This window comes from Octodon degus, unplaced genomic scaffold (genome assembly GCF_000260255.1).
Source record: "Octodon degus isolate 3935 unplaced genomic scaffold, OctDeg1.0 scaffold00071, whole genome shotgun sequence".
Taxonomy (NCBI): Eukaryota; Metazoa; Chordata; class Mammalia; order Rodentia; family Octodontidae; genus Octodon; species Octodon degus.
Genome location: NW_004524647.1, coordinates 3,624,448 through 3,643,755, shown reverse-complemented (window position 1 = coordinate 3,643,755; position 19,308 = coordinate 3,624,448). Strand labels below are relative to the sequence as shown.

Here is a 19,308-nt window from a genome sequence, read left to right as displayed (position 1 = left end):
AAAGACCAAAAAAAAAAAAAAAAAAAAAAAAAAAACATTGGAAGAAATCCTCTTTAGCAAATGGTTCTGGGAAAACTGGTTATCCACATCCACAAGATTAAATCTCAACCCATATGTCTCACCATGTACTAAACTAAAATCAAAATGGATCAAAGATCTAAATAGGAAAAGAGAGACATCTAAGCTAGACATGATAGTACATGCCTATAATCCAAGCACTCGGTAGGCTGAAGCAAGAGGACTGCCAGGAATTCGAGACTAGCCTGAGCTATAAGTGAGTTCAAGCCCAGTCTTAGCCACAGAGCAAGACTCTGTCTTTAAAAAAAAAAAAAAAAAAAAAGAGAGAGAGAGAGAAGAAAAAGAAAAAACCCACAGAAACACTATCTGTTGGAAAATACAATAGGTAAAACTCCTAAAGACATAGGCATAGACAAGGACTTCTGAACAGAATCCCAACTGCACAAGAAATAACATCAAGAATTAACAAATGTGGCCAGCCAAATTAGCTCAGAGGATTAAAACGCATGCAAGTAAGTGCAAGGGCCAGGATTCGATCCCCGGGGGTATGCTGAGACAGCGATTGAGACTGGGCATGGTGGCGTGCGCCTGTAATCCCAGCTCTTGTGAGGCTGTAAACAGGCAGATCACTAAGAATCCAATCTAGTAGTGAGACCCTGAACACCCTGTGGATCCTTCCCTAAAACACACACACACACACACACACACACACACACACACACACACAGAATTAACAAATGTGATATCAAATTAAAAAGCTTCTGCATAGCAAAGAAAATAACCAATAGAGTGAAGAGACCAGATATTGCTGAGAAATTTTTCTCAGCTATATCTTCGACAAGGAACCAATATCTAAACTATATCAAATAAAACTCAAAGAAATTATACCCCTGCCCAAAACAAAAGACATAATCAAAATGGGCAACTGAAATAAACAGATACTTCTGAGAAGAAGTACAATTAGCCAATAAATACATGAAAAAATATTCAACATGACTGGCCATTAGAGAATGCAAATTAAAAATTAAATTAAATTAAATTAAATTAAATTAAATTAAAACAACAGCAAGCTTCCATCTTACTTCAGAATGAATGGCTATCATCAGGAAGTCAAATAATAACAAATATTGGACAGGGTATGTGTGAAAGGAAACTCTTCGATATTGTTGGTAAGAATGTAAACTAGTACAACCATTATGGAAATCATTATGGAGATTCTTCAAAAAACTAAAACTAGAAATTCCATTTGACATAGGTATTCCCTTCTGGGTATCTTCTTGAAAAAGTGAAACACATCCTATTACAGTGTTACATGCATGCCCATGTTTATAGCAGCAGCACACTTCACAATAGCTAAGTTGTGGAAGCTGCCTGTATGTGCATCAATAGCCCAAGGAAGAAAACGTGCTATTTATACACATAGAATACTACTCTGCCATAAGGAAGTTAAATTTGAGTCCTCTGGAGGCAAACAGTTGTATCTTTAAGTGACATAAATTAGACTGGGGAGATGGCTCAGTGGAATAAGCACTTCCCTGGCAAGTGCAAGGGCCTGAGTTCAATCCCCGGTTCCACCAAAAAAAAAAAAAAAAAAAAAGTGACATAAATCAGACACCTAGTTAAATATTCATGGTTTTGCTTATAGGAGAAGCCCAAAATATAAGTAAAAAGTAAAACAAAAGATAAGTAATAAGAAATAGGAATATGGATCTTTTGCAAATAAGAAAGGGGTAAAGAAATGGAGGGAGACCAGGCATGGTAGCACATACCTGTAATCCCAGTACCTGGGAGGCTGAGGCAGGAAGATCACTATAAGCTCGAGGTCAGCCTGGGCTATAAAGTGAACTCAAGGCCAGCCTGAACTCCATAGTGAAACCCTGTCTCAAAAAGACAGAAAAAAAAAAGAAGAAAAGGAATGGAGGGAGTTGGAAGGGGTTTAGGGGATAACAAAAAAAGAATTAAGACGTATTATGTAAATGTACCAACTCCCTACAAACAATGTGACCATTGTGTGCTCCAAACTTGTACTAATAAAAAAAACCTGAAACTAAAATAAAGCAAATTATATTGCTAAAAAAATTGATCAAAGAGGTAATCATTTTAATTCCACTCATAAAATCAATCCCTTAAACATCAAGGGGCATGAAGTGAGCTAATATTCACTTAGCTTTTCTATTTTGAGAACTCAGTGATGTGCTTATATTTAATCTTTCAAACAAACCACTACAGCAGTGCCTTGTTAGCTCCATTTACAGAAGAGGAAATGGAAGCATATGGGACGTTACAAAAACTCAAGTTACTGTAAGAAAAATGTCACAAATATTATTGATATCCAACAGACGGAAATTACGAGACATGAAGACAGGCTTTAAGACATATCACATAGCTAATTCAAAATGAAGACAAAAATAAAGACTGGTACCTAGATCTACCAACTGTCTTAGTCAGTCATATCTTTCTTTCTTTTTTTTTTTTTTTTTTTTTTTTTTTTTTGGCAGAACTGGGGATTGAACTCGGGCCCTTGCACTTGCCAGGGAAGTGCTTATTCTACTGAACCATCTCCCTGCCCCAGTTATATCCTTCTAATCTAGAGGTCCAACCTTTAAACCACATCTCTCAAATTCACAGATGGGAATATCCAAAGAGATAGGTTAAGTGCCAGTTTAATATGGTACCTTTTCCAGGGTTATTAATTTCACAATATTCATAAACATGAACACAAATACAAACTGGTTTGAAAAGACACAAAACTTCTATGAAAATTTGTATGAAAATGCATTTTTCAGAATTTGAGGATTGAGCCACAGGCATACATTCATGCTCCAAAAAGAAGTACTTTAATAGAGAAGTTTCAGATGCATTGTCTGTAAGTCTTGTTATCAGCACTCCACCTCAGGATGGGGGCAGAATGGAAACTCCCAGAATATTAACTTCGGACACAATCATCAAGAAGCATTTGTTTGAATTCCATTAACTCTGGCTTGGCATGTGACAGGACTTTTAAGACACAGAAAAGACAGTGAGGAAGTTTGGGGCACAGGCCAAACTATTAGAAGAAAAGAAAGACAAATTTTGGCTGCTGTGAGCAAAAGGCTGACTGAATAGCTATAGCCATCAGCGAATGTCTGTGCCTGTCTTTAGCCCCTTCCCATTAACTGCATTTGCACTGATCTTCTCTGTGTGCCAAATTTGTCAAATCTGTAAGTTTCTACCACAGATCACAGATACTGCTTTCCCACAATAGAAACGGAAACAGTTAGTTGAACAAGTAAAAGTTGAATCAACTGTCAGCAATGATTTTTCCCACTTCTGAAAGCTAAGCATCGTTTTTCAATGATTATAACGTACCATTTTTCACATTTTAATGTCTTTAAAACAGAGATATATCTCAGAATCAATGTTGTGTCTCAGTGGCAGAACATAGATTAATGGCACATTCTCAAATCAGTGCAATTTAAATTTGATCAAACAATATCTGAAAACAATGGCCTAGATATTTACAGGGCTTCAAGATGCAGCACTATGGGCAGAGAGGCATGTTAACATTGTGCTTTCAAGGTTTCCGATTTTGCCAAATCTGGGCCACAGGCAAAGCCATTTCAGAGAACAGGTTATCAGGTAAGGATCTAGTGCAGGCATGCAGAAGGCTCCCCCATGAGGCCCTCCAATACTGAGTGTGTCAGTCCTCAGTGAAACTGCTGTCATAATTCTCAGCTTTCGTAGGACCCACTGTTGACCCAGATTATTTTCACAGCAAACAAAAATATTTTCTTGATATATTACAGAAATACATAAAAAAATCACAGGAAAGCAAAAATCACAAAAGATCAGCAGTGTAAGTAAGAAAATCTCTACAAATAGCAACACAGAAAATTTATGAGGTTGAATCACTTATTCAGTAGGACTTGTTTCTACAAAAGTGAGCCATCCAAAATGCTTTCCAATGTGCATACCATTTGTATTCAAACTATATACATCCCAAAGAAACACCCTGGAATTATCTCCCAGGAGACATACACGTATAGCAACAAGAACTTTGAAGAAAGGAAGACCTTTCGCCCAACTTGACTTACTGCTCATCGTGGTGAAGATGCCAACAAGGAAATTAGGAATCTGGGCTTGGTCTTGGCTGTTCTGCAGAAGTCGCAGACCCTCAAAAAACATGCGAGCAGCTTCATAAGGTTGGAGTAACCGCAGTAAGGAATAACCAGCTCGGTAGTACCCCTAGAACAGAGAAAAAAGAGCAAAAATATAATGTCCTCATCTCCTCTAACCTGTCACTGAAAGGAAAGATTGGCAACATGGTGAACACCATTGTGGGAGGGAGCCTCACTCTCTGCCAGCACAGACTGCTAATGAGCACAGGAGACAGGGTTTCTACATTATTTTCCACGCCATACTTTTCCTGTCATATTGTAACTGCCAAGAAAACAGGTACAGTAATCACATTCGAATCTATCAGTTGCACAACATTTAATATGTGACACAAAGAAAAGGAAGTAGACCTTGTTCCAATTATATGTGCGGCCTATTGTTCATTCCTCCCACCACTACCTGAACCAGAACAAAGGCATTATAAAAAATCCTATGACTAGTATTTATGGAAAAATGAGATTTTCTTATAAACATATAAGTGGTTCCCAGTCCTATCAATCAAAATAAACACAATTTCAACTGAGCATATAAGGGAGGAAAAACTGTAGCAAGAAACACTGCTATTTCCCAAAAGAGATAAAAACCATCATATTACAGGGATACATGCATACAGCTGCATGCATTCCAGATCTTGGAAACAGTGTATATGTCCATCCACAGATGAATAGATAAGGCAAATGTGCTACTTATACACAAAGGAGCATTACTCTGCCATAATGAAAGATAAACTTAAGGTATTCACAATTAACTAGTTGCAAATTATGAATATAATGTTAAGTGAAATAAGCCGAACACACAAGCTTAAGCATTGTATGGTTCCTCTTATATCAGAAACTACAAATAAAGAGCAAAATAGAAGACAGATAAAAAGAAAGTACAGAGAAGTTCAAATAATCCCCTAAATTACTTATTCAACTATTTCAAAACTACTTTAATATACAAGCTAATTTTTTCCATTTATATTATTAGTTTCTCTTAGTTCACTGAAAAGAAAATTTTGCGCTATTTTTTGTACAAGAGAATTATTTTTTCTATCATATCCCAAGTAGCTATAAAGCAATGATACAATGTACTGTTGTTATTCTCTTATTTTGTTAACAACTTTTCATTTTTTCATAAAATAAAAAAGAATTATTGAGCTCTACTAAGCTCACATCATAAAAAAAGGTAGAGAGAGAGCCCTCTCCAACTGACTTCTGTACAAAGACTACAATGATTAGTAGGCTAAACAACCAGAAACCAAAAAAGGAAATCAAAAGTCCCCTATTAAGTCTCCTAGAAGTTGCCCTTAGAAACTATTTCCATTCCTTTCAAACCCTTAAAAACTCCTAGGTCTTTAAGAAAACACCTTCTCTCTTCTGGCCCCAGATGAGAAAGGTTTGCTAATAAACCTGTGTGATGGTTGAGTTTGACTTCTTTCTCCAACTCCACTCATGATCAAATCAATTTTCTGGCTAAAGTAGCAAAGTGTTCACAAATTGAGTTCATAAAAAAGGAAGCACATAAAAAATAAAGGAAAAGATTTCTGGGAAGATGGCAAAGTGGTGTACTGCTGAGAAGCAGCCTCTCTGAGATTTGATGTCCAGACACTAAATATAACAAGAGAAGAAGGAAGGGAGTCCCTGGGGCCCAGCAAGGATCTGAAGTAAGAATTGAAGTCCACAGGGACAGTGAAGAGAGATCTCAATGCAGAAGAAAAGGGTGGCAAGTGGCACTATGTCCCTGAGCCCAGACTCACTGAGTTGGAGGGGAAGTTCGAACCTGCAGAGGAATGGTGACTACTGACAACTCCAGAGGCCTCCAGGGAGAAGCACACCAAAGGAATGGAGCAGTGGACACAGTGGCTGGTGAGTTATGTGGGTACAGACATCCCTTAAGACAGAGAGACTGGTTGGAGAAGGGACAAAGCAGCTTGGAACGGAGAGAAGCTGTGGGCTGGCTCCAGGTGGGGGCTCCCAGTGTCAGGGTGAAGCAGAACCAAGTTCAAGTTGGCAGAATGTAAAGGAGCCAAGTTCAACCCAGCTGGAAGCTGAGTTCAAGCCAACAGGAGGCACAGGAAGTGCTGTAGGCTGAACAAGTTGGACTCCAGCCTCACAGCGAGAAAAAAACTAAATTTCAATGGAACTAAAAGTGAGGAGTTTCTGGTATTATCCACTACCCCACCATAAATCTACAGCTGGCTTGCTGAGATTAATCAACATGACTCTGGGTTCTGTGTTCCCATTCTATCTAGCAGTGACAGCAAAAACATGTCCTGAAGTGAATATTTTTTTTTCTTTCTAGAAGAACTTTTCTATTCTTTTTGCTAGATCGCTTGTTCTTGTTTTTATATGAGTGTGAACATTGTTTTTAACTTTTTGGTTATTGTCATTCTGTCCTGTTTTTGTTTTTATTTTTTCCTTCTCCTATCTTCTTCACTAGTTTCCCAAAGTTCGTGCAATCTTCCTTTTGTCCTCCAGCCTTGCTTCTAATCATTTGTTCTTTTATATTTCTCAATTTTCCCCAAAAACTCTTCTAAATTTTCTCCCCAGTGGTAAACTCTCCATACTGAGGGCATATTTACTTTATATAAGTTTCTGGTTTATTTTATTGGCGGAACCAGGGATTGAACTCAGGACCTTGTGCTTGCCGGGAAAGCACTTATTCTACTGAGCCATCTCCCTGGCCCTTCTGGTTTATTTTAGATTTTGTTACCTAACAACAAATATATTCAGAAAGTCAATGGTAGAAAATTAATACTTGCCACAGTTTGATATTTTCTAGGTTGTGTTTGATACTATTGTTATTGCTGACTATACTACTTTAACCAAGGTGACATAATTGTTTTATTCCATCTTTCTGTTATGCCAAGACAGAGACTGCCTAGGGTCATAAACAATGCTACATACTACAGACCAGTGCTAAAGAACCAAGAGCCAGGTCAAATAGGCAGCAACTTCTCATTCCAATAAACTAAAGAGGCATGATCTTACAACAGACTCAAAACCAACCCTAGTAAAAAAAAAAAAAAAAAAAAAAAAAACAACTAAACTAAGACGCAAAAACCAACTGCACCTCAAAGACTTCTCTGAGAAGTAGTCATTTCCTAAGGCTGCTCAATATTAGCAATACAGCTACCTGCCATACCCAATTTACAAGCATAAACCAAGGAATTAAGCTGAAAGCAAATATAAAATAAGAAGGAACGCAAGCAAGATGCAACTTCAGACTTCCAGCTCAACAAAAGTAAACGCAGAGGTCAATGAGGTGGAGAAATTCAAATGTCACCCACCCAAACTCTGCAGCAGAAGTAACACAGGAGATAAATGAAACTCTAGAAAAAAATGAAATCAAAATAAGTTCTCAGATAACTACAGAAATGGTGACCATAATGAAAGACATGGTTAGTGACTCTAGAGGAGACAAAGATAAAAAAGAAAACCAGAGGAGCTTAGGAAAACGATGGAAATCATGAACATCCAACATAAGAATCCATAAGCAGATCGAAGCAGATATTCAGTAGATTAAAAATTCCACTGAAATTATATACAGCAAAAAGCAGCAGTGTGAGGACAGAATATCAGATATAAAAGACAACATTGAGGTTAGTGATTATGAAAGTAAAGATTTCAGAAAAACAGCAAAGGACCATGAAAAATCACACAGCTTCAAGGTGATCCAGAAGGAGAAGGAGGAGGAGGAGGAGGAGGAGGAGGAGGAGGAGGAGGAGGAGGAGGAGGAGGAGGAGGAGGAGGAGGAGGAGGAGAAGATTGATCAGTCAATGAAAAAGCCAGAGATAGCATAAAATACCTCTTCACAGAAGTAATGGCAGAAAACTTTCCAAGCACAGAAAAAGAATTTAACATACAGACAAGTGAGGCATGTCGAACTACAATTAGCCATGATCAAAAAGTCTACGTCAATGCATATCATAGTCAAGATTCAAAAATTTCAACACAGGAACAGAATATTAAAGCTGTTACAGAAAAAAAAAGTCACCTATGAAGGAATGCCCGTCAGAATCAGAGCAGACTTTTTACACAAACGTTCAAATCAAGCAGAGCTTGGAGTGAAATATTTTAAATTCTAAAAGAAAATAACCTCCAACTCAGATTAATGTAACGTTCCAAACTATCTTTAAAAATAGATGGAGAAATAAGATGCTTCCATGACAAAGAACACCTGAATAAATTTATGATAACAAAACTATCACTCTAAATGTTCTGAATGATATTCTAGAAAGTGAAAATGAGTATTACAACACCATATATCCCAACAAAATGAACCACCAACAAGGGAGGGAGAACACAAAAGAAATATGGGAAAAACAGAAGAGAAATGAGGGACTAAAAAGGAGTCAACAACAGGAAATTAACCTGACTAGAATAAGCCACTACACATCAGTTATAGCAATCAACATAAATGGTCTCAATTTACTAATCAAAAGAAACAGAATGGCAGAATGGATCAAGAAGAAGAAGACAAGAACATGCTGCACAAAACAAGCGCATTTAAATCAAAAAAATTCATAGACTAAAAATCCAAGGATGGAGAACAATATTTCTTGCAACAGGAACCCAGAAAAAAGCAGGAATAGCTATTTTATTTGTATACAAAACAAATTCCAAGCCAAAACTAATTAAGAGACAGAAAAGTCCCTACATCCTTATAAAGGAAATAATCCAAAAAGAAGAGATAACAATCATAAATATATATGTACCAAATACCAGCCACACCCAACTATATAAAACAAATATTGACATGAAAAATCAAATAAATCCTAATACATTTGTAACAGATTAAATTAAATTTTTCCTATTAAATGATGATATCAATATAACATTTCAGAACTTACAGGACGCAGGGAAAGCCAACTTATGAAGGAAATTTATAGCAGTAAATTCCCCTATCAGAAAAAGAGTGAGCTCAAATAACTAGTAACATGCCAAAGGTCATATAAGGGAGGCAATTATGAAGATCAGAGCAGATACTAATTCAATGGAGACTAAGAAAACAACGCACAGAATCAATGAATAGAAGTGTTAGTTTTGAGGCTGTTGAGATAGCTCAGCAGACTAAGTGCCTGCTTTGGCAAGCTCAGGGACCAGGGCTTGATCCATGGCCCCACATGCCATGTTGGTCCTGCCCCTGGGGAGTGCTGAGCCAGCGACCAAGTCCAGGCATGGTGGCACATGCCTGTAATCCCAGCAATGGGGAGTCTGAAATGCATAGTGAGACCCTGTACCAAATACATAAAATGAAGAAAGAAAGAACGGCAGGCAGGCAGGCAGGCAGGCAGGCAGGCAGAGAAAGAAAGAAGAAAGAAAGAAAGAAAGAAAGAAAGAAAGAAAGAAAGAAAGAAAGAAAGAAAGAAAGAAAGAAAGAAAGAAAGATTGATTCAGCTGGAAGCATGTGGTCTTCATCGCGCAGAGGAGAATTCTGCCCAAGCCAGCTTGAAAAAGCTGCATGAAAAATAAGCAAAAGAGTCCCCAAAGCTGCACGCTGACCACAGTGCACGACGCCATCCTGGAGGACCTGGTCTTCCTCAGCGAGATCGTGGGCAAGAGGGTCTGCGGGAAGCTGGATGGCAGCCGGCTCAGCAAGGTCACCTGGACAAGGCCCACCAGAACGTGGAGCACAAGGTTGAGACATTCTCTGGTGTCTATAAGAAGCTCACGGGCAAGGACGTAAATTTTGAATTCCCAGAGTTTCAGTTGTAAGATGTTGAAAATGCTAAAAAAAGTTATATTCATAAAAAATGAGATACATAAGCACTGTAGCTCTGGAACGTACCTGTAGGATGAGAGCCACCTTTGGTGCTCATCATTCGCCAACTATTAGTATTTCTTGATCATTTTGTGGCTTATTTTGCCTCTAAGATATCTTTATTGTTTTCTCCCTATCATTGTAGTCGTTGTGAGTGGGATTGTTAGTCTAGCAATCTAGCTGTCTATGTTACCCTCTACAACCAATTCAACCATCTCATTTCTACTGGAAATTCGATTTTTCCTATTATAAATCTGCTACTGTGAATATATGTCTTTGCCCACATGTGAGTATGCCTCTCAGGTAGATAATTATATTTGGAAGTGCTGGGTGGAAGAGTAGGTGTATCTTAATTTTATTTCGATGCAGAAGACATTAGTTAATTTGTTATTCCCAGAATAGTGTATAAAATTTTTTTTCATAACCTTTCATCAGCACAAGATTTTCATACTTAAGTATTTGTACTTAAATATCATAGATTAAAACATATTTTGTAGCTGTTCTAACTTAGGGGGTTCTTGTTAATTTGTAAGCTTTATCATCTTTTAATTTCTTTATTGAACATTTTTACTTTTCTTTTTTGAAAGGATTTTTTTAAATATATTGTCTTACTTAAAAAACAAAAAAAAAAAAGAAGTACACATCCAATTCTTTTAAGTTGCTCATGAGAATAAGTTACTAAGTCTAGTGCTAAAAATATTATAGACTAAACTTGATCCACCTTCCATCCTCAAGCCTTCCAACCCAAGTCACTGGTCTGTTTGTTTTGACTTACATGGAAGTGGAAGAATGATCTTTTAAGATGGACACACATATCTATTTGACATATTAAGCCAAATAGAATTTGAGGAAAAACCTCATAAGATTGTAGAAGCCAGCATGAAGTAATGTTTCTCAGTTTGTTTAAATTTTATCTCATTTCTATGTCAGCCTAACATTAAAAGCGATGCAACAGAAAAAAAAAAAAAGAAAGAAAGAAAGAAAGAGAGAGAGAGATACTGGAAGTGTTGGTTCTTCAAAAGATTAAATAAATTGACAAGCCATCATTTTATCAAAATGACGGAAGAAAAGACTCAAATCCGTGCAATTAGGAATGAAAAAGAATAGATCCGTAAGATCACAACATATCTCTCAAAAATCCAGAAGATTGCCAATATTTACTTAAAGAACCTATATTCTAATAAAATGGTAACAAAGAAGAAATGGACAAATTCTTAGATACATATCCATTACCAAAACTGAATCCAGATGACACAAAAACTCTAAATAAACCAATATCAGTTGATGATATTAAAGACATAATTAAAAATCTTAAGAAAAGCCCAGGGACAAATTCATTGATGAATTCTACATAAAAATATGTGAAAATGTAATGCTAGTACTTCCCAAACTTTTTAATGAATTTGGAAGGGAAGCAGTACTTTCAACTTCATTCCTGGAAGCAAGCAGTACACTGATACTAAAACCAGAGAAAGATTCAACCAAAGAAGATCACAAGCCAATATCTCTAATGAAAATAGATGCAAAAATCCTCAATAAGATACTGGCAATTCATCAAGAAGATTATAGCAATATAGCAAATCACCAAGAAGATTATACACCAAGACCAAGTAGGATTAACCCGAAGGATGTAGGAATGACTCAACATACACAAACAATAAATGTGATCTGACATCTTAGCACAGCCAAGGACAAAACCATATGATCATCTCAATAGATGCTGAAAACACTTTTGACAAAGTCCAACACCCATTCATGATAAAAATTCTCAGAATTCCAAATATCACCACACCTATCAATAGAGTTTTAGAAATATTAGCCACAGCAGTTAGACAAGACAAAGAAATGGCAGGGCCAGCCAGATAGTTCAGCCGTCTGAAGCACCTGCTTAGGGAGGTTCAGGGACCAGAGTTCAATCCTCAGTGTGCTATGCCAGCCCTGCCCCCGGGGCGCACTGAGACAGCAACTGAGACTGGGCGTGGTGGCACGCACCTGTAATCCCAGCACTTGAAAGGCTGATTACAGGAGGATCACTACAAGCCTGATCTGTGTAGTGAGACCCTGTAGACCCTGTACTAAATGCTAAAAATAAATAAGTAAATAGAATAAGGATAGGGAAGGAAAGAGTTAAATTATCATTATTTGCAGTTAATTATCATTAGTTGAAATAAAACTTACATAGAAGTTTCACCAAAAGACTTCTAGATTTAATAACTAAATTCAGTAGCACAGTTGCCCACAAAGTCAAATCTCAAAAATCAAGAGCATTCTGTGCACAAATAATGAACTCACTGAGAAAGAAATTAGGGAAACAACACAATACTATCACAATACTACCCAAAAAAATGAAAAAACTAGAAATCAACCTGACAGAGAACGTAAGAGAATTTTACATTGAAAACTACTGAAAGTACTCTGAAAAAGGAGGTTAAAAAAAAAAGTTATAAGAAAATGAAAGGATAACCTTTGTTCTTGAGTAGGAAGAACCGATATAGTAAAAATGGTTATACTTCCAAAATTGTTATACAGATTTGAAGCACGTCCCATGAAAAAACCAATAGCATGTCTCACAGAATTAGAGAAAACAATCTGAAAATTCCTTTGAAACCAGAAGAGATTCAGAATAGCAAAGGTAACTCTGGACAACAAAGCCAACGCAGGTTGCATCATACTCGTTTACTTAAAATTATGCTACAAACCTAGTACGATAACAACATGATGGTACTAGCAAAAAACAGACACAAGTATCAGTGGAGAAGATTAGAAGATGCAGAAAAAGGTCCAAATACACTCAGACACATTCTCTTTGACAAAAAAGCCAAATATCTTCACTGGAAGAAAGATAGCCTCTTTAATAAATGGTAATGGAAAAACTCAATCTTCACATGCCTAAGATTAAAACTAGGCCCATATCTCTCACTACGCACTAAACTAAAATCAAAATGAATCAAAAATCTAAATATTAAAACAGAAACACCAAATCTTCTGGAACACTGAATAAATAGAACTCCTGAAGACATTGGTGTAGGCAAAGACTTTATGGAACAAAATTCCAATCACACAGGAAATATGTGAAAGAATCAATTTTGGAAGTATAACCATTACTTTGTTTCCACCAACAGAGTGAAGACACAACACACAGAATAGGAAAAAATATTTTGCCAGCTGATCCTCAAGGACTAATACATAGAATATATAAATAACTCAAAAAATCAGACCCTCCTCCTCCACAAATGTAAAGACCCAACCCAAAAATGGGCATCTGAAATTAATACTTCTCAGATAATGAAGTAGGAGCATTAAATAAATATATGAAAAATGTCTAAAATCACTGGTCAATTGATACATGCAAATTAAAACAACACAGAGATTACATCTCTCCAGAAAGAATGGCTGTAATCAAGAAATCAACCAGGGGCTGGTGAGATGGCTCAGTGGTCTAAAGCACCTACTTAGAACAAGCTTAGCAAAGCACAGGGACCGCGGTTCAATCCCCCAGCACCACATGCCAGCCAGCCCCGTCCCCTGGTGGGCTGAGCTGGTCACACACGCACACACACACACACACACACACACATAAATAAATAAATAAAAATTAAAAAAAAAAAAAAAGAAATCAACCAGGGCCCAGGGAGATAGCTCAGTAGAATAAGTGCTTGCCTGGCAAGCGCAGGGTCCTGAGTTCAACAACAAGTACCACAAAAAAAAGAAAAGAAAAAAAGAAAAAAAAATCAACCAATAGCTGGAGGGACTGTGGGAAGAAAATAACTATTCTCCACAGTTGGTGGGAGTGCAGACTGATGGAACCATTGTGGAAATCAGTGTGGAGATTCCTCCAAAAACTAAAACCAAAGTCTCCAGTTGACCTGGATATTAGGCTTCTTGGTATCTTCCTGTAAGAATTAAAAGTAACAGCAATATATGCACACCCATGTTTACAATGGCACAGTTTATAACAGCTAAATCTTGGAAACAATCCAAATGCCTGCCCATAACCAGATAATGGATAAAGAAAACATGGGTTTTTTTAAATATAATGGAGTCTACTCTGCCATAAAGAAGGATAAGTTTGGGACAAATCTAGCTAAATGGATACATCTTGAAGCAATGCTCTTAAGTGAAATAAACTGGACACACATGTTTAAACACTGCATTGTTTCTGTGGTGTGAGAAACTGAAAATGTAAATAAGGACTAAAATGTATAATAGATATTGGGAAATGGGGAGAAAATGTTTGAAATGAGAAGAGAACAGGGAGGGAGAGGGGGAAAGGAAGGAAGGGACGATAAAATCAATAGAAGGGGAAAATGGAAACAAAGCTGTTATAAATAAGGAGGAAAAGAGGGGTTTAAAGGAATGGGGAGGAATAGGAAAAAAAGAAGAAGCATGGTATATCATGTACAAGTACAAATTCTCTATGATGAGAGTTGACATTATGTACGTCTTAATGTGCAAATAAAAAAAGGTGGAGGGAGGAAAAAAGGAAGAGAGGGGAGGGCATGGGATGGGACAGAATGAAGAAAAGAACTGAGATGCGTTACATATCTGTTTCAACTCCCCATGAGACATGTGATTATTATGTACTGCAAACATGCAATAATAAACAAAAACTTTTAAAACTTCACTCATCAGTGAATCTCTCATTATTTGTTGATTTGTTCTAACTTTAATTTGAAAATCTAAAGACCTCTGCTGACAATCAGAAAAGAAAAAAAAAGCCAGTCATGGTAGTAATGTGCCTGTAATCCCCACACCTGAGAGGCTGAAGCAGGAGGATTGCTATAAATTCAAGGCCATTATGGGCTACACAGTGATGGCCAAGGTCAGCCTGAACTACATAGAGAAGCCCTATTTCAAAAACAAAAAGAAAGAGAGGAAGAAAGAAAGTGTTTGTGTTTCATGTCTGTTATTCAAAAAACAAAACAAACAAAAAGAAAAGAAAGAAAAACTGATTTTGCGGTTCGATATGTTTATTCAAAAAACAAAAAGAAAAAAATGTGCTTGTGTTTCATTTCTATGTTTACTCAACCAGATAAGCTAGTATAAAATCTACCATCTTTGTTTCCTGAGTTTTAGGTTTTATTTTTTATTCTGGACAGAAGTGAAAGGGATCAGAATATACCATCCCAAAATATGACACCTTGACACAAAGATTATTTTTAGCCAATTTCACTTGAGTGAGATTTAATAGATACATAAAGCAATCTTCTTGGAGCTTCCTTCAACTGACTAAATGCAGAGCTCTGCGACAACCCCCATACATCCACTCTTCTGGGAAAGCTTCCTGGTCATGAAAAAGGCAAAGCCAGCACCAGGGAGCTGCATAACGTGGCTAAGGTATCTTGACCTTCCATTTGTTTCCCCATAAATTTATTTTACCATGGTTTGCACCCCCTAAAAGCCTAAAAATCCTTTTCTTGGTCTTGTCATGTCACCACAATTTATTACACTTTGGTTAAAATGCCACATAAAATCCCAGACCTGTATCTTTTTTTCAGGTCACTGATTCTTTTCTAGAAAGGTCTCTGTGTCACATAAAAATGAACAACAAAGTCTATACACTGTTCTGCTAATCACTCTTCCACCTAATTCATGGATGCCCCATGTCCTCCCCAAGAAGAAAGCAAAGAAGAATGAGAGGGAGAAGCAAAGAAAAAAGACACCCAGAAGCTCTGGGTGAGAGTGGGGCAGTGGTCCCCGTTGCTGTTCTGCAGGTCTGGCCCCTCAAAGAAGCTGGAAGCACCTTTCAGAAACCACAGCCATAATCTCAGGTATGTGCACAAACAAATCCCAACTACACTCTCCTCATGCTGGTTAGAGGATGACAATCTCCTAAAATGCCTTTGGAAAGAATTTCTCAGGAATGTATTCCCAAACCCATCCTCTGGACTTAGGGGTATGCCTCAGTGGTATAGCATGTACTTAGCATGTTTTAGGACCTGATTTGATCCTCAGCACCTCAAGGAAGAAAAAGTATCTTCCAAATTATTTAGAAGAAAAAGAAAGTATATAGGAGAAGTTTAAGGGTGAGTGCCTACCTCCAATGTAAAATATCCAAACCCCTCCCTCAGGATTAGGGTGATCTCTAGGTCAAACCTCCGCACCTCTCTCACGCATTTCTGTTTTCAGCAGTCATTCCTACTTACTGAATGGTAATGATTTTACTTAATGTATCCCTAATCATTAAGGCAACTCTGAAGCGGAAGTATGATCTCATTTTATAGTTGAGGAAATTAAGCTTAGAGAGAAGGGTGACTCAGCCAAGCTGTTGAAACACAGCACACAGTATACAGCAAAGCATGAGACTGAAAGATCTATGCTTCTCCTGCTTCATCTTGGAGCCTCTCCACAGACTGTCTAGACCACTAAATTGACACAAATATTTGTTGCTCTAGACAACCCTAGAATTGCTACTTAGAGTCTCTCTATTTCACTTGCATGATCTTTCTCTCCCAACTTGAATACAACATGCTCAAGGCCTGACTGTTTCCCCTTCTTTTGTCTGCTTTGAGCCACTAGGAATGGTAAAGCTGCCTTGGAGAACAGGCATTTAGAGCATTCTACCTAAAGACATCAAAGGATTACTTGCTGACCTTTGTTAATGACCTTAAGAGGTCTTTGTCTATGGAACCTCCCTGGTCCTTCCAAAGGAATTGATTTCTACTGTAAGAAATGCTTTCTGAAGAGCTGGCATTTTGTCATCTACCCACCAACATCGGAAATAAAGCTTTGTTAAAACAAAACAGACAACAAGGAACATAAACAGATAATGAACTTGGGCATAATTACATCAGCACACAATGAACTCCAGGATCTCACTGTACTCTTATCTGCCAGGAGGCCAGCTCTAACTCTCCCCAGTGAGTACATTTCTACACTTGCAATCACTATTTTTACTATTCTTTAGATCAGACCCACAGGCCCTAGGGGACTCTGAAGGACAGAGAGTGTTAAAGCACTCCTGCCAAGTCCATTTTAAAAGAAGAAAGGGACTTTTTTAAATAGTGGAGCAATATGTGCCAATAACTCAGCTTCTCCAGTACAGTGTCTAAAATTTGGAAAAGTGTCTTGGATAGGAATGAAAGGGAGGGAAGGTTATCTAGGAACCAGGAGGAAACTGAGAAAAGCGGGGAAGGATGATAAATGACACAAAAGAAATAGAACACAGAAGCAGAGGACGGAGGTGGTCTGCTGCAAGCTGCGCAGCCAAGAGCAGCAAGCCAGTCACCATCAGGACACAAAGTGAAGATGAAAACTTTTCACTTGTGGAGAACCGCTCCACCCTGAGACTGAGAGGATCAGTGGCGGTTGGAACTAGCAAGGAAAATGTGGATACTGCTTCTGGAGCAGCCTTGGTGAGCGAGCCTGGTCCAGCACTCACTGCCACAATTATGGAACCAGACTGTCAGGGATACCACTGTAGGGAAGGGCTCAGTGTCTGAACCTGGGTCTCAGAGCAGCCCCTTGGCCCCAAATTCCCAGAGTAGATGAGGGATGGGCAGCCAGGGGAGTCAGCTAGGATTGGAAAGCAGGCTAGGTGTCCCCTGAGGGCTGAGCTGGTGGGCAGGGATCCACCTCCTGCAGTGGGAGAGCAGGCTGGAAGGTGACACGGCACCCTGTTCCCACGGTTGGTGGTCTGCATCCAGCACCATTCTGGGGATGTGGGGAAGGACTTCACCTCAGATTTACAGCATGAGAAGAGCTGTGTTTTGGTTTGAGGTCTTCTCCTTAATCCTAGACTATAAGAAATATCCACGTACCCAAAAACAATAGAAAACTTTATTTTTATTTTTTGATGTTTTCCTCCTTCTGTTCATTTTACCCCCATTTTCATTCCATTCTTTTCCCTTTTCTTGTGTGTGTATGTCTCTTGACTTTTTCTTCCAACATAGTTTATAGAGGAACCAGTCTCCAAGATGATTATAAACTGCATGCACTGCAAATACATCTAATAAAATGTTTCAAATAGAAATAAAGGGAGGAAAATAGGCAGACTAGAAGGAAGAGGATAGTCACTACCATGCCCAGCTGTCATTATGCCATACCTTCACATAGGTCGGATCCCACTGGAGACACTCCTTGGCAGTGAGAAATGCTTCATTCCATTTCCCAAGGCTGTAAAACGCATTGGATTTGCTGCAGAGCAGCACAGCCAACTCCCTTGGGGGAACCCTGTGGAAAGAACAAAAGGGAGGTCTGTAAAGCAGTTGTTTTACAGATCGAAAAACACCGTGAAGGCCACCATTCTGGAGCTGGCTGCTGCCATTAGGAAGAGGCTTTCATGCCAAAACTAGTCTCAGTTATGCCTAGGAGATAGCTCAATAAAATAAGCATTTGCCTGGCAAGCACAAGTGCCTGAGTTCAATCCCTGGTTCCACAAAAAAAAAAAAATTGTGAGCTATGCCTGTTAGATCTGTGCTTTTTAGATCCACTAGAGAGCCTAGAGCACTTCCAATACACAAATCCATCTCTTCGCTCAAATCCTCTGCTCCCACCTTCAGATGCCGTATGTCAGCACTTTGGTTCCATCTCCCACTGATCTTTGTAAAACTTACTTTAACAAATCTTTTAGAGATTATTAGAGAATATGTTTCAAAAATGGTGGCTGATCTAAGGACAGGGAGGAAGGCAGTTCCCTGAGTCTTTATAGTCCAGACAGGGTGTGAACCACTCCACATACATGCTGCTGCTAGGGGGATATAGAATACCACAGGAAGGACCGCTCAGAAGATGACCACTTCATCTACATGCCCAGCCCTCAGAACAAGCTACGGATAAGAAGCCTCCATGGGCAGGTTCTCTGAGCAGGGAACTCCAGGGTCCAGGCATCCACAGGGTAGACCAAAGCAGACAGGCAAGAGCTATAGGTGACTGAGGCCCTAGCCCTCCAAACTCCTGCCTCTAAGGAAAGATAAAGCCAGGAGGAGGAGGCTCTCTAAAGTAGAGAGGCAGCTACTAATCTTGCCTACGTCCAAAGTTAAGACATTAATGAGTTTAGTGCCAGCACCAAGTTGGAAGAAGAAAGATTTTTAAAATACATAGCACATAGAATTTAGTGATAGAAGAAATTAGTATCAGCTAATGAGGATAGATTTGAAAGGGAAAAATGGTTTTTGATGTAACAGGTATGGAGCTTTAAATAAATTTATGTTTCTGTAATTTCATATTTGCTGCTATAAGTAGCTCAGTATTTTACAGGGCTAACAAGCCTGACTCCATTTAATAGCAGTCCATTCTGGTGCAAGCAGCTGAGGTGGAACCTGCACCACTGTGTCCCCCAGGTGAGCCTGCACCACTGTGTCCCCCAGGTGAGCCTGCACCACTGTGTCCCCAGGTGAGACTGCACCATTGTGTCCCCCAAGTGAGACTGCACCACTGTGTCCCCCAGGT

At 38.5% G+C, this 19,308-nt stretch overlaps 1 protein-coding gene across 1 annotated transcript in view; it reads right to left on the bottom strand.

Moving 5' to 3' along the window:
* Positions 1-19,308, bottom strand: part of Trank1 (tetratricopeptide repeat and ankyrin repeat containing 1) — a 175,131-nt gene that overhangs the window by 106,742 nt on the left and 49,081 nt on the right. Inside the window, exons 2-3 of the mRNA XM_023719773.1 lie at positions 17,964-18,090; positions 4,092-4,242 (exon numbers count right to left, since the gene is read on the bottom strand). Coding sequence (XP_023575541.1) covers positions 4,092-4,242; positions 17,964-18,090 — 278 coding nt within the window. The remainder of the gene's footprint in view (positions 1-4,091; positions 4,243-17,963; positions 18,091-19,308) is intronic.